Here is a 12,910-nt window from a genome sequence, read left to right as displayed (position 1 = left end):
ATTTTTTCCTCAAAAAAACACACTATGGCTTATTTTCAAGGGATGTCTTATTTTTTTTCCTCCTCCTCCTGCCGCGGCCGGCATTGCTGCTGCGCCGATCACTATGTCTTATTTTCGGGGTATGGCTTATATTCCTTGAATGCTTAAAAATCCTGCTATGGCTTATTTTATGGGTATGTCTTAAAATATGAGAAACAGGGTATATGAAGTTTGAGAACCGCTGGGCTGGCATGATGTGCAGCTGAGGCATTTGCATAATATTTTTATTATTTCTTTCATGAGGCGAGAAGGCGCCTGGCTTCCTTTAGGCTTCTCCTTCCCAGGAGAAGAAGCTCTGGCTGGCTTATTCGTGGATCGCTCCACCTCATCAATCAATTGAACCTGTGGGCCGCTTTCCTGAGGCGACCCAGAGCGCCTTGCACCCAAACCCAAGCCAGGGGAGGCTCTCCGTCTCTTTGCAGGCCCTCCTCACCCGCAGCCTGTTCTGTTACGGGCCGGGCTACTCGTGAGCAAGTGTCCCCCCCCCCCGGCCGCCCGGCAATTGGGGTTGCGAACCGGGGGGAGAGGAATTGCCACCCCACAGATCCGAGGGGCCGAAGGTTCTTTCAGGGAGCAGGTGGGCCCCTCGCGCCCAACCGACAAGATTCTAGAAGGTTCTCTTGGTTCTCTCTCTCTCAGGGCCAGGAGGATGTGTTTGGTGTCATGGCCTCCGGTTTCTCTGGGCCTCCGGCGCCCGTTTCGCTGAATTTCGGGGAAGCAGCCAGGCGGTGCCGGAAATGCACTGTTTCCGCAGCCGCCTGACGCCTGAATTTTGCTGAATTTCGGGGAAGCAGCCAGGTGGTGTCGGAAATGCTCTGTTTCCGCAGCCGCCTGACGCCTAAAAGGCGGAGTACGGTAAAAGCTCGCGCGCAACCTAAATGGTTTCCGCCGGAGATCGTAGCTCTTCTTCCCCACGTTCTTGAGGTTCATTCAGCCTTTACTAGCAGCAGGGTGGATAAAAAACAATGATTTTTTTTATTTAAAAAATCGGATTTTTTTTAAATAAAATGCTTTCGGGGGGTGGGAGGTGGGAATCTTTCTAAAGATTGTTTTCTATTTAAGTTACATTGTAGTCCAAAGGCTATTTATCAGGAAATAAGAGTTTGTTTTAAGCTTTTCATGTGTGTTAAAACTCAGTCTAAGTTGTTGTGTTGTTATTTTTTGGGGGGGGGGATGTTTGTCAGTTAACAAACACGGATACATATGCTACAATGTTATTGCTTTAGTTAAATAAATTTTTTAAATTGTTATTAAGGAAATGATTATTTTTCTCCTTCCAATCAAGTACAGCAGAAAAGTTGTCCGAATATACAGTTAACTTATTGAACCTCACAATAATTTCATAATTATCTGTCTTACGTATTCCTATTAGTATATCCAAATCAGTAATTTTTGATATAACTGTAAAAACTACTCTGAAAATTTCTTATTCCAAATATGAAACCTTCCTCTGCTTGTAAATATTAAGATTATACCGGCAAGAATGAGTCTTTCTGTTAAAAAATGATTTAAATCAAGTCTTGCTCACTAGTGATTTAAATAGATTTGATTTAAATCAAATCCACCCTGACTAGGAGCCAAGCCTTTAGGGTGGGAGGCTCTGCCCTGTGGAACTTCCCGCCACTAGAAGTTCGGCAGGAACCATCCCTGCCTCCTTTTAGACGCTTTCAGGCAGGCCTTTGCAAATGCGATTTTTTCCCTTGCAAACCAGCATTTATTGGAATTCTTACAATTTATGTTGCGTACACCACCACCGCTATGTTTTTTTTAACAGAAATGTGGTTTATAAATATGTAAAATGAGGCTAAGCTGTTGTGTTTTTGGACGTGTCCTAAAATTAAGGTGTACAGTCATGCAGTCGAGAACGCTGCGGGTTGCGAACGTACCTCCTGCATGGATCACGTTCGCAACCCGAGCGTCCACTGTTCTGGTCTCTGATGCTAGACGAGATAAACAAAAATAAGGAGGTAAAATATTCCCCTCGGCAGGAGGTAGCAAATGACTCTGGCACAGGCCTGGAAAAACCCAGAAACACTAAAAATAAAGGATTGGTTCAATGAAATCTGAGGCATTGTACAAATGCCCAACCTTACAAATACAGTATGCAAAGAGAGGAAAACTTTGATTGAAAAGTGCAGTCTCTCCATTTCTGATGGCAATGAGAGAATGCAGAATGAATTAAAATCTGGAAGAAATGCAATGGAACAATTTTGGGGACGTTATAGCTCCATTGTTCTTAATTTTGTAAATTAACAAATTTATACTTTTATCTATTTATATGGATTTCTATCTGTATTTATGGGTGTGGGTGCGCGCGGAGAGACTTATTTTCACATATGAAATTGTTTTGCAGTACTTGGGACACATACACCTTGCAGGATCCTGCCAGAATTTGGGGATGGATCTTGGTGAGGTCTAATGTATTGTGAGCTGGGAAATCTCCAATTTGAAAACTGGCATAATAATAATAATAATAATAATAATAATAATAATAATAATAATTTATTTATACCCCCGCCCATCCGGCTGGATTTCCCCAGGCACTCTGGGAGGCTTCCAACAAAAATATTTAAAATACCTTGGATTTGCGGGGAGGCCATAAGCAAGTCCTTGTATCTTCCCAGCTGCAAGGAGAGGATCATAACTCCAGCCAACCTTGCAGGGTTGCTGTTCAGGTTACTGAGATAAACGCCTATAACACATATTCGACACAAGGAAAGACCACCATCCTATATGATTTACTTTCTCTTATTTTTTACAGCCTTACTCGTACGAATTTTCTGGTTGTGAAGCTGCTGAAGACCCTTGGCAGACGGTTGCCCCTATGTAACTGTTAAATCCTCAGCACTGTGAACTGCAGAGAATGTTGCCATTAAACCACAAGAGCTCGTAAGCACCTTTAAATAAATATACGAAAATAAGCCATTTGTTCTTTAATTTCCCCAGTGGTTTTAAAACAGCTTTTACCCTCCTTTCTTTCCTTTTTTTCCTGTCTGCAGAGCTGAACATAAGACAAAAGGTAAGAGCACTTCAGATTGGTTTGGTAAACATATTCATTTTTGACGGATTTTTCTCTTTTCGTATTGCAATTTTAATCTCTCTCTCCCCCCCCCCCCCCGTTTTGGAAACATTTAGCACACTATTGTGCCTGGAAAGGGCAGTTCTTCATTCAGCAACAGCGACTGTGTGACATTGTTTTTCGGTCACCGTTTAGCGGCTCCATCCCAGCAGAGTTGTAAGTGTGATTATTAATTTCTCTTTGCTCTAATGTCTGTAGAGGAATAGCAGGGAAAAGGGGATAATGTATTCTTTAAAAAAAAAAGATGTAATATTTATGTACCACTTCCCTGGCCGTAAAGTTGAGTAGAAAGCAGCTTAACAACAATTACAGAGTGCATTTTTTTAATTAAAAAAAACCCACACAGGATGGCTTTTCCAGTTTCGAAACCAAAACATAGTAGCACCTGTGCCCGATAAAAATTACTCAGATACACTTTTTACATGGTGGGTGTTCTAAATTCTCTCTTTTGTGTGTGGGACAGTCAGAAGGCTTATGATTTTTGGAAACAGATCATACTCTAAAGGAAGCGGTAGGTTGCACACTGAGGCTTTTTCAATTGCTTGTGTTGTTTAATGTGATTCACAGAATCACAAAATAGTGGAGTTGGAAAGGGACTCCATGGGTCATCTAGTCCAACCCCCTGAAATGCAAGAATCCCAGCTAGAGCAACCCTGACAGATGGCCATCCAAACTCTGCTTAGAAACCTCCAGTGAAGGAGAGTCTACCACCTCCTGAGGTTGTCTGATCCACAGTCTAACAGCTTTTACTGTCCTACAGTATTATTTATTTATTTATTATTAACATTTATGTACCAACCTACAGTAGCTTTCTGCATCCCCAGGTGAAAAGTGTCCAGTAGTTTGATCAATTTTTTTGACAAAGTAATAATAAAATAAATAAGAATTAAAATGTGCACCCCATCACTGATACCATTCCATTGTAACTATCCAACCTCCCAAAATTTCAGCACCTCTTGGCGATGGTTTGGCCCCTTTCCGTTTTAACAGTACAAATTATACAAACACCCTCCATATCTCCTCAACATCATTTCCCCTGCCTATTCCCCGTCTTACCTTAATGGCACGTGTTAATTTATCATTAATAGCTATATCCCACACCTCTTTATAAATTTCTTCCATTTTATATTCTGCTTGCCCCTCCCACTTCCTAGCTATAATAATTCGTGCAGCTGTCAGTAGATTTGTGAGCAAGTCCTTCAGAGCCTGTGAACCTTCCACCCCATCATAAATTGATAATAATGCTACATATCTACACCCCCACCACATGTGAACATAATTCCCTGTTTCCTGGCATCCCCTCCAACATAACACCGAATATTCCTTGTTTATTTGATTTAATCTGACTGGTGTTAAATACCATCTCCAAACTAATTTATAAGAATTTTCTTTTATTCTTATAGACAACATTTTTAACGTATGATTCTCCCATATTTTCCTCCAGCTTTGATCTATCTGCCCTGTTGTCTTCTTTTCCCACACCTCTTTTAATTTGATCAATCTTCATAGAATCATAGAACTGTAGAGTTTGAAGGGACCCTGAGGATAATCTCCTCCAAACTTCTGCAATGCAGCAGTTATCCCAAACAGCTGCCCTCTAGCTCTAGTCGGTCAGCAGTCTTCCACCCTCTGCATTTAGGTACTCCCAGGCAGCTAGCAACATCAGCTCATAGAATCATAGAGTTGGAAGAGACCACAAGGGCCATCCAGTCCAACCCCCTGCCAAGCAGGAAACACCATCAAAGCTGGTTTATCATGGTCTTGATGGGCCAGCGTGCATTTTGGGTTTTTGCACAATGGCTCTCCAAAACATCCGGTTAGGATGGAACGGTAGAAATGAGCCCGTAGATTGCAAGGAGGTAAAGCAGGAGTTGGGAAAACAGGACATTCTCAGCAACTTGAAATCCTTAATAGTAATCACATTTAACAGCAGCAACAATAGTATGGAGGCATAAATGGAAAAAAATCCACGAGGGAGTGATTCCTGACATGTCTAGAGACAGCAGAAAACTGACAGATTTAATTATTTAGTTTGGGGGAGAAATGGAAACCTTCAGAACAATAGGTTTGTAGAGAGATGGGCTTGCATTATCGATTTCTAGAATGCAAATTGCAGAAAGGCCAGGCTTGGAGCACATTTTCCAAATAACAGTTTATGTTGTTTGATTTTTCTGGCTACTTCAGTAAAATAAAAGGAACCATGAAGCAGCACAGTAGCATGCCATAAAGCCAAAAGTTGAAACAAAATAAAAAAATTCCTTCCAGTAGCACCTTAGAGACCAACCTAAGTTTGTCATTGGTATGAGGCAAAAGCCCAGTTTCACAAACAGTGCAGTTTGATATAAACTCCCATGATAACTCGGAAATAATTTATCAGAAATGAGTGCTGAACACCAGCCTACTGCTAGTGGACACGATCTGGTAGCACGTATAGGAAGGACCTTAGTTTAGTGGTAGGGCATCTGCTTGCATACTGCAGGTCCAGTACTCAATTTCTGGTAGTTATCTCCAAGGCAGGGTAGGGAGAGATCCCTGGCTGAAATCCCAGACAGCGGCTGCCAGTCAGTGTAGACGATATTGAATTAGTTCAGGATTAGGTTATTATCAGTATGGCAGCCCTGACATTTGCGGTGCTAATTCTAGCTCTCGCTTTCAGTCCCAGTTTTAGTCCCAGAAATAGGCAGTATTTCTCAGTTGCAAAGAAGAAGAGGAGGAGGAGTTTGGATTTGATATCCCGCTTTATCACTACCCGAAGGAGTCTCAAAGTGGCTAACATTTTCCTTTCCCTTCCTCCCCCACAACAACCACTCTGTGAGGTGAGTGGGGCTGAGAGACTTCAAAGAAGTGTGACTAGCCCAAGGTCACCCAGCAGCTGCATGTGGAGGAGCGAACCCTGTTCACCAGATTACGAGTCTACAGCTCTTAACCACTACACCACACTGGCTTTCAAAGCAAAAGAAGAATGCCTTCTTAAAATGATGGAATATAAGGAGATGGCAAAGCTAACAGCAAAAATTAGAGATCAAAATGACGAAACATTCGGAAACCTTTTCTGGAATATCTGAAGAACTACAGTATTATAATTTGAAATATGAGCAAGAGTAGAAATACATTAAGGCTAATAATTTAGGGTATACACTGTGTAAAGGTAAAGGGACCCCTGACCATTAGGTCCAGTCGTGACCGACTCTGGGGTTGCGCGCTCATCTCACATTATTGGCTGAGGGAGCCGGCATACAGTTTCCAGGTCATGTGGCCAGCATGACTAAGCCGCTTCTGGTGAACCAGAGCAGCACACAGAAACGCCGTTTACCTTCCCGCTGTAGCGGTTCCTATTTATCTACTTGCATTTTGACGTGCTTTCGAACTGCTAGGTTGGCAGGAGCTGGGACCGAGCAACGGGAGCTCACCCCGTCACAGGGATTCGAACCGCCGACCTTCTGATCAGCAAGCCCTAGGCTCAGTGGTTTAACCCACAGCGCCACCTGGGTCCCTGTATATTGTATATTGGGGTATAATAATTTAGGATGTACATATGGAATGTTATAAGTTAAAATATGCAGCATTAAAGGGTAAACACAGAACGTCATGGAGGGGGGATGGGAAGTCAGTGGATAAATTAAACATATTGTTGATAGTACAGTGTGTAGACTTTTGAAAACTAAAACAATTTATTTAAAGATACTGACAGGTTGTTGACCTGTCTTCAGTTATGTTTTCCAATGAGCCAAGTACTGTATTTACGTGAACCTAATGCGCCGCTGACTCTAATGTGCCCCCTAATTTTCGCGATGTTATCTGGCCACAAAGGGTGCACATTACATTCAAATAAATATGGTAATTCTTCTCTTACTTACACAGGGGTCTGAGTGCCCGTAGTAACAGAGGGCTTCATCTGTGTTGGGATGTTTTAGGATTGTCCCTGGACAGGAAAGTTTCTGCGCATTCCTTGAATCTATAACCCCCTTTTTCTTTTGCTAGGCCAGCCAGACTAGAGATCAAGTATGTTGTGGGCATATCTGAGCTGAGAAAAAAGTTGCCCGAAGCTGTATTTGGGAAAAACAATTACACAAATCATGAAGGTACCGTTTTAAAATTATGTAAGCTGTGCAAAGAATTATTTTATTTCTTTATTAAAAGTGGTTAGTAGTTTCCTTTCAGGGGTCATGTTTGCTGTCTGTGTGAGATGGTTGTGGCTTTCAAACTTCTTCTAGCACTTTCCTAATTTTTCTATAACTGATTCCTCCCCTCCAATCCCTCTTTTTTTGAATTAATATTGGAGGCATGCTTTTTATAGGCAAGGAAAGCTTACTTAGGGCAATAAGTAAAAGGTGAAATTGGATTGGGATTTTTCAATTTTTAAAAATAAGTTTTAAGTTAAGCTATTGTGAATCCTGTTGTCTTTGCCCATGGAGTTTTCTTGGCAGGGATACTGGAGTGGCTTGCCAGTTCCTTCTCCAAGTGGATCACATTTAGTCAAAACTCTCCACTATGACCTGTCCATCTTGGGTGGCCCTGCATGGCATAGCCCATAGCTTCTCTGAGTTATTCAAGCCCCTTCGCCACGACAAGGCATTGATCCATGAAGGGGGATGGAGAAGAGGACGACAGATGATGAGATGGTTGGACAGTGTTCTCGAAGCTACCAACATGAGTTTGACCAAACTGCAGGAGGCAGTGCAAGACACAGGAGTGCCTGGCACGCTATGGTCCATGGGGTCACGAAGAGTCGGACACGACTAAATGACTAAACAACAACAACAACAATTGTGAATCCAACTTTTCCCCTGTAGAAACGAATGGGGAAGCGAAACTACCAAACAGCTAATCTAGCAACTGTATTTTGAGCAACCTCTCAAAATATGGTTGTGAAAGTAACTTAGAATTTTGCCAGAATCAGATTCCATTTTGTTACGGTTATACTACTTGGAAGAAGAGTATTGAAATAGATTTTTGTTCCTGACCACCCACCCACCCCGACCCCAAGCATATTCCTGTGTTTACAGAAAGGCAAGTCCATACACAGCACTGCAAGGGGGGGGGCATCTGTTGAACTCACTGAGTACAGTTTGCTGTAGGGGTTAATTCTGCTCCAAGTTGGCTTTATCTTAACACTGGAGTTAGCACTCTGTTGTACAAACATGCAGCTTTGATTTCTTATTTGTTAGGTACTTTTGCATTAGGCTATCTGGGTTTGTTTAGTGTTGCCCAAAAAGAGAGACCGCCTCACATTATCTTGGACTGGACAGCTCTTGAAATGGATGTTTGTTTATGTTACTTTCCATACCCCCAAAAGTCTCAGAGCCACTCAGATGCCCTAAAATGCACAGAGCTTGCCAACATTTGAAAACAATGCAGCAGCAAATATAATTTTTTAAAAAACAATTTTTTAAAATCTAAAACGTAAAATTTTATGAAAAGGGCAGATCCTTCCCCACCCAGCTAAAAGGTGAATGCCATAAACAGGCCGTGGGTCATAGCTACAGTATGAACCAAAGGCTTTGGCAATCAGGAATGTCTTATCTTGGCAGCTGAAAGCTGACAGTGATGATGCCAAGCAGATTTCCCTGGCGAAAACTTTCAACAAATGGGGGAGTAGAGGACTGTCTGCTGTAAACAAGGACACGTGTCCATTATTTACCATGTCCAGTATTTCACCTAGGATTTTTACTTATTTTGGGTGGTGGTGGTGGTTCTGTTTTGCTTTCTCTTTTGTCATAAGCCTTGCATTCCTCTACCACATTTTAAGTTTCTCCCTTTTGTAATGTTTTAGAACAATTTTAAAAAGTTAGGCTACACATACAGTATAGGGTTAAAGGTAGGTAGCCGTGTTGGTCTGGGTCGAAGTAAAATAAAAAAATTCCTTCAGTAGCACCTTAAAGACCAACTAAGTTTTTATTTTGGTATGAGCTTTCGTGTGCATGCACACTTCTTCAGAAGTACAGGGTTAACATATTTTAAAGAGATGCTCAGTATGAATTATCAGAGTTTCCCAGGGTTTTGGCTGAGTGGCCCAGTCTACTCTCCCTTCTGCATTACTGTTCATTTGGTTTTTTATTTTGTCATTGTTGTGGCTTTATTTTAATTGTGACATTTGTAGAACCCACCCCGGGATTGTCAGGCAAAGGGTTAGCAGTAAGTTCAAATAAATGAATACATAAATTCTGGGGCAGTTACTGCATTCAGAAGTTAGGTAGTGAATAATTTTAAAAACAATCAAGAATACTGAAATAAAAATGCGCTTGTTTTCTCTGCAGTCTGCCATCAAGGAATTTTGTTCCGATTATACGAAGTGGAAATATTAAATCAAAATGAACAGAAAGTGAATCGGTTAACAGAGAGCTTGAAGGAAAAAGATCTGGTAAGTACAACGTGCTTTTGGGGACCAGTTTTCTGTCCTGACTTTTGTGGAGTGACGCCTGCCAGTCCTTATCTACTGATCATTCCTAGCAAAGTAGAATTTGCATCCCTTCATTTTGACAACCTTTGTGGCCTAGGACTTCACCGAGCCCATTAACATTCTGAGGTAACCGCAGAGACAATTTGCATAGGGAGCACCACAGAGAAGGGATTAACAAATCAGAAAACTGGGGATTTATAAATAGAAAAAGGGCAGTCTCCAATATTCTGTTGCAGCACGACTCTAGGAATTTGCCGATTTATCTATTTGTAAAAGTATTTTTGTACTGCCAGATCATAAAATATCAGGGCAGTGAACAAGGGGAGTAGATTTCTGGATCATTTTCTGTGCCTCGAAAACTTGCATGGTGTCTCCTCTCTTCTCTGCCTCAGTCCCTCGCCACCCCCAGTTTGCATCTTCAGGTTTCGTTTTCCTTTATCTACCTTATTCCTGGACTGAGCTTCCAAGCCATTTTCAAACTGTAGTTTCTGAAGCTGGCTTGTTAAAACATTTTGTTCTAAGGCGCTCTCCCTGGTCTGGATGACACAGCAGGTCAATGGAAGTGAAACTCCACACTGGCAGAGACCTCCTTCCAGCCATGTGTGGCCAGTGGGAGGAGGGGAGAGCGTGTGAACCCCAAAGATCATTCCAGCTCCTGCAGGTCATGGTTTAGGGCAGGAGTCCCCAGCATGTCAAACAGGGATGCAATGGGCCCTTGAAGTCTTTCCTGGGTACCCACAAAGCCTCTGAACTCCCCAGCACCACAACACACACACACCTATACACGGTGCCCCCCCCCCGGGCACGAGATGGCAAGGGTGGCAATATTTCTCTCTCTAGGGAGGAAGTTGAATATGTGGTGCTCTTTCCCACTTCCTCTTTCAGCTCTGGGCTTTTTAAGGCTCAGATTAATTCTCTCGGCACAGACTTGTATCTTTCTGCCTCAGGACAACTCTTTTCACAGAGCACGGCTCAAAGTGAAAGTAAAGTAAAAATAAAGGTCTGCTGTCAAAGCGCAGCTGTCAGTACTGAAAGTGAAACAAGGCTGCACCAGGAGAGCCCAAGGTTTCTACCTCCGTTTAAAATAGTTACGAAACAAGAGCAGCGGTTGTACGAAGAGCTGGCTGTAGGTGTGCCTCTATTCAGGGCCCTTGCAACACAGCTGGTCTTGTGGAGCTGAGACCTTGAACTAGGCAGGCCCCGATTGAAATGCCAGCTCCCACATAAGCTCAGAACAGCAGGGCTGTTGTGGCAATTACAACAAGTTCATAGAATTGGCAGGCACTCCAAGGTTCATCTAGTCCAGCCCCCTGCCATCAATGTGTGTTAAATTTTTTGAAACACTGAGCAGCATTTTAAGGATGCTAGATTAATAAGAACAAGTAGTCTTGGGCTGCTGTTGCTTTTAACTGTATTCCATCCTACTTTTTGTAATTTGTTTTAAAACTGTTTTTAATGTTGATTTTGAAATTGTTGTAACCCAACATTTCTAATGGAGTAAGAGCACACCCACCAGCATTAAGAAAAAGTGTTGAACAGTGTTGGCTCAGAGAGACCTTGGTTTGAATGTAAAAGAGCTCTGCAGGATCCGACTGAAGATCCCATCTATTCCAACACCTGGTTTTCTGCAGCGGCCTACCAGCTTGAATTCCCACTTCGCTGTTAAAGTCACTGTTCTCTGCTGCTCTTCAACAGCCACACATCATACTTTAATCAGCTGTTGCAAAAATTAAAAACCAACCAACCAACAACCCTTTGGAGATAACAAAAATAAATGCGCAAATTTGAACTGTATGAAATGTATATTATGGACATTTAAAACAATTGAGAGCATGATTATTGCTCTGATGGATCAAACCAAGGCTCATGCAATCCAATATTCTGTTTTCACCTAAAAAGGGGTGTTAAATTGATCATAGCTTGAGAAGGGGACCTTGGCGCAGTTGCTGAGCACATGTTTTGCATGCAGACAGGGTCAGGTTCAATCCTTGGGTAGAGCTGTGAATGTCTGCAGTCTGAAACGTTGGACAGGTGCTGCCAGTTGGTGCAGACATTACTGAACTAGATGTACCAAAGGGTTTGACTCCATAAAGGGTTGGCTTCCTGTGTTCCTACGGTGACCTTTTTCCTATGCTTTGTAGGCGCTTGTCAAATATTTAAATGACCGGGGGATCCTCATCTTGCTTTCCTCATCTGCCTTGGTAAAGGAAAAAGGTAAGAATAAAAGATCTGAAGTTTGCTGTGGTTTAAAAATATATATCCATATGTGATTTTGATGGAAGAGTCAGATTTGTAGCTCTTACCAGTCTCCCTCTCTCTCCTCTCTGCAGATTCTGGCCCGGGTGAATCTACGTGTCTTCAGGCCTTGTTTTTAATCTCTTCCCCAAGGCCTAAGTGTTTAACAGGTACTATCGCTTTGCTTGGCCTTGCTGAATTCAGGCAGTACAGTGGAACCTCGGTTGTCGAACGTAATCCGTTCCCATTTGATTTCCGAAACGTTCGACTTCCGAGGTGCGTTCAAAAACAGAAGCATTCACTTCCGTGTTGTCGGCGTTTGGGTTCTGAATTGTTTGGCTTCCAAAGCATTCAACAACCAATGTTCCACTGTATTTGATAGGCTCCTCCCCATGTCATGCACAGCCTTGCATCTCCAGGGGCATCCAAAGATGCAAACTCTGGATGCCGCTTCCGTACAAGCCAGAATTGAAAAAAGAGAGTTTGGAATGGGTTTCTGATTCTGGCCTGGGGAGGGAGGGAATGCAAGCCATAATTTGCCAGTTTGGAGGGCCTAGAAAACCATGGTTAGTGCCTAATACGGTAGGAGGCAGAAGGAAACTATGGGTGAGATGGGAAGTAGCAGCCCACAGCTTGTCTCACAAACCATGGTTTTGAGGACCATCTAAATTGGGCAGTAGAATCTTCTCCCTCCACCTTCTTTGCAATGTTTTCAACTGCGCTATAATTGGATGATCAGCAAAGCCATTGGACATCTGCTTGGCCATGTGACCAGGGATAGGGAACCCCAGACCTGGAGGCCAAATGTGGCCCTCCATACCTCTTTGATTGGCCCTCATGAGCCTTTCATCCCTAGCCACACACCCTCTTGAGAGACATAATTCAGCAGGCCTGCTCTGCACACTTTCTAAGTGTTGGCTTGGCTGGAATGCCTCCATGAACTTTTCTTGCTTGCCTAGGCTAGAGAGGGGTGTGTGTGAGTGTCTGCGAATTTTTAATTTTTTTTTACAAAGATAAAATTCACATTTATTCCGCTTGCTTTTGTCCCTGCCCCTCTGCCCCTTGGACATGTGGCTCTCAGAAGGTTGCAAAGCTCACACGCATGCTTGTTTTTCTTTTGATGGGTGCACGTTGCATTAATAGTGTGTTTCTTCTTG

The 12,910-nt window shown here is 42.7% G+C and overlaps 1 protein-coding gene across 4 annotated transcripts in view; it reads left to right on the top strand.

Annotated features, from left to right (window-relative positions):
* The window catches only part of TASOR2 (transcription activation suppressor family member 2), a 55,030-nt gene that overhangs the window by 17,518 nt on the left and 24,602 nt on the right, over window positions 1-12,910 (top strand). For all 4 annotated transcript variants that reach the window (XM_035128556.3, XM_035128553.3, XM_035128555.3 and 1 more), the window contains 7 exons: window positions 2,801-2,928; window positions 3,039-3,058; window positions 3,175-3,274; window positions 7,100-7,200; window positions 9,376-9,479; window positions 11,660-11,732; window positions 11,849-11,923. In XM_035128556.3, the coding sequence (XP_034984447.2) occupies window positions 2,903-2,928; window positions 3,039-3,058; window positions 3,175-3,274; window positions 7,100-7,200; window positions 9,376-9,479; window positions 11,660-11,732; window positions 11,849-11,923 (499 nt within the window). In that variant the 5' untranslated portion in view covers window positions 2,801-2,902. The remainder of the gene's footprint in view (window positions 1-2,800; window positions 2,929-3,038; window positions 3,059-3,174; window positions 3,275-7,099; window positions 7,201-9,375; window positions 9,480-11,659; window positions 11,733-11,848; window positions 11,924-12,910) is intronic.

Source organism: Zootoca vivipara, chromosome 9, assembly GCF_965207765.1.
Source record: "Zootoca vivipara chromosome 9, rZooViv2.hap1.1, whole genome shotgun sequence".
NCBI lineage: Eukaryota > Metazoa > Chordata > Lepidosauria > Squamata > Lacertidae > Zootoca > Zootoca vivipara.
This window is presented reverse-complemented; position numbering and strand designations above follow the sequence as displayed.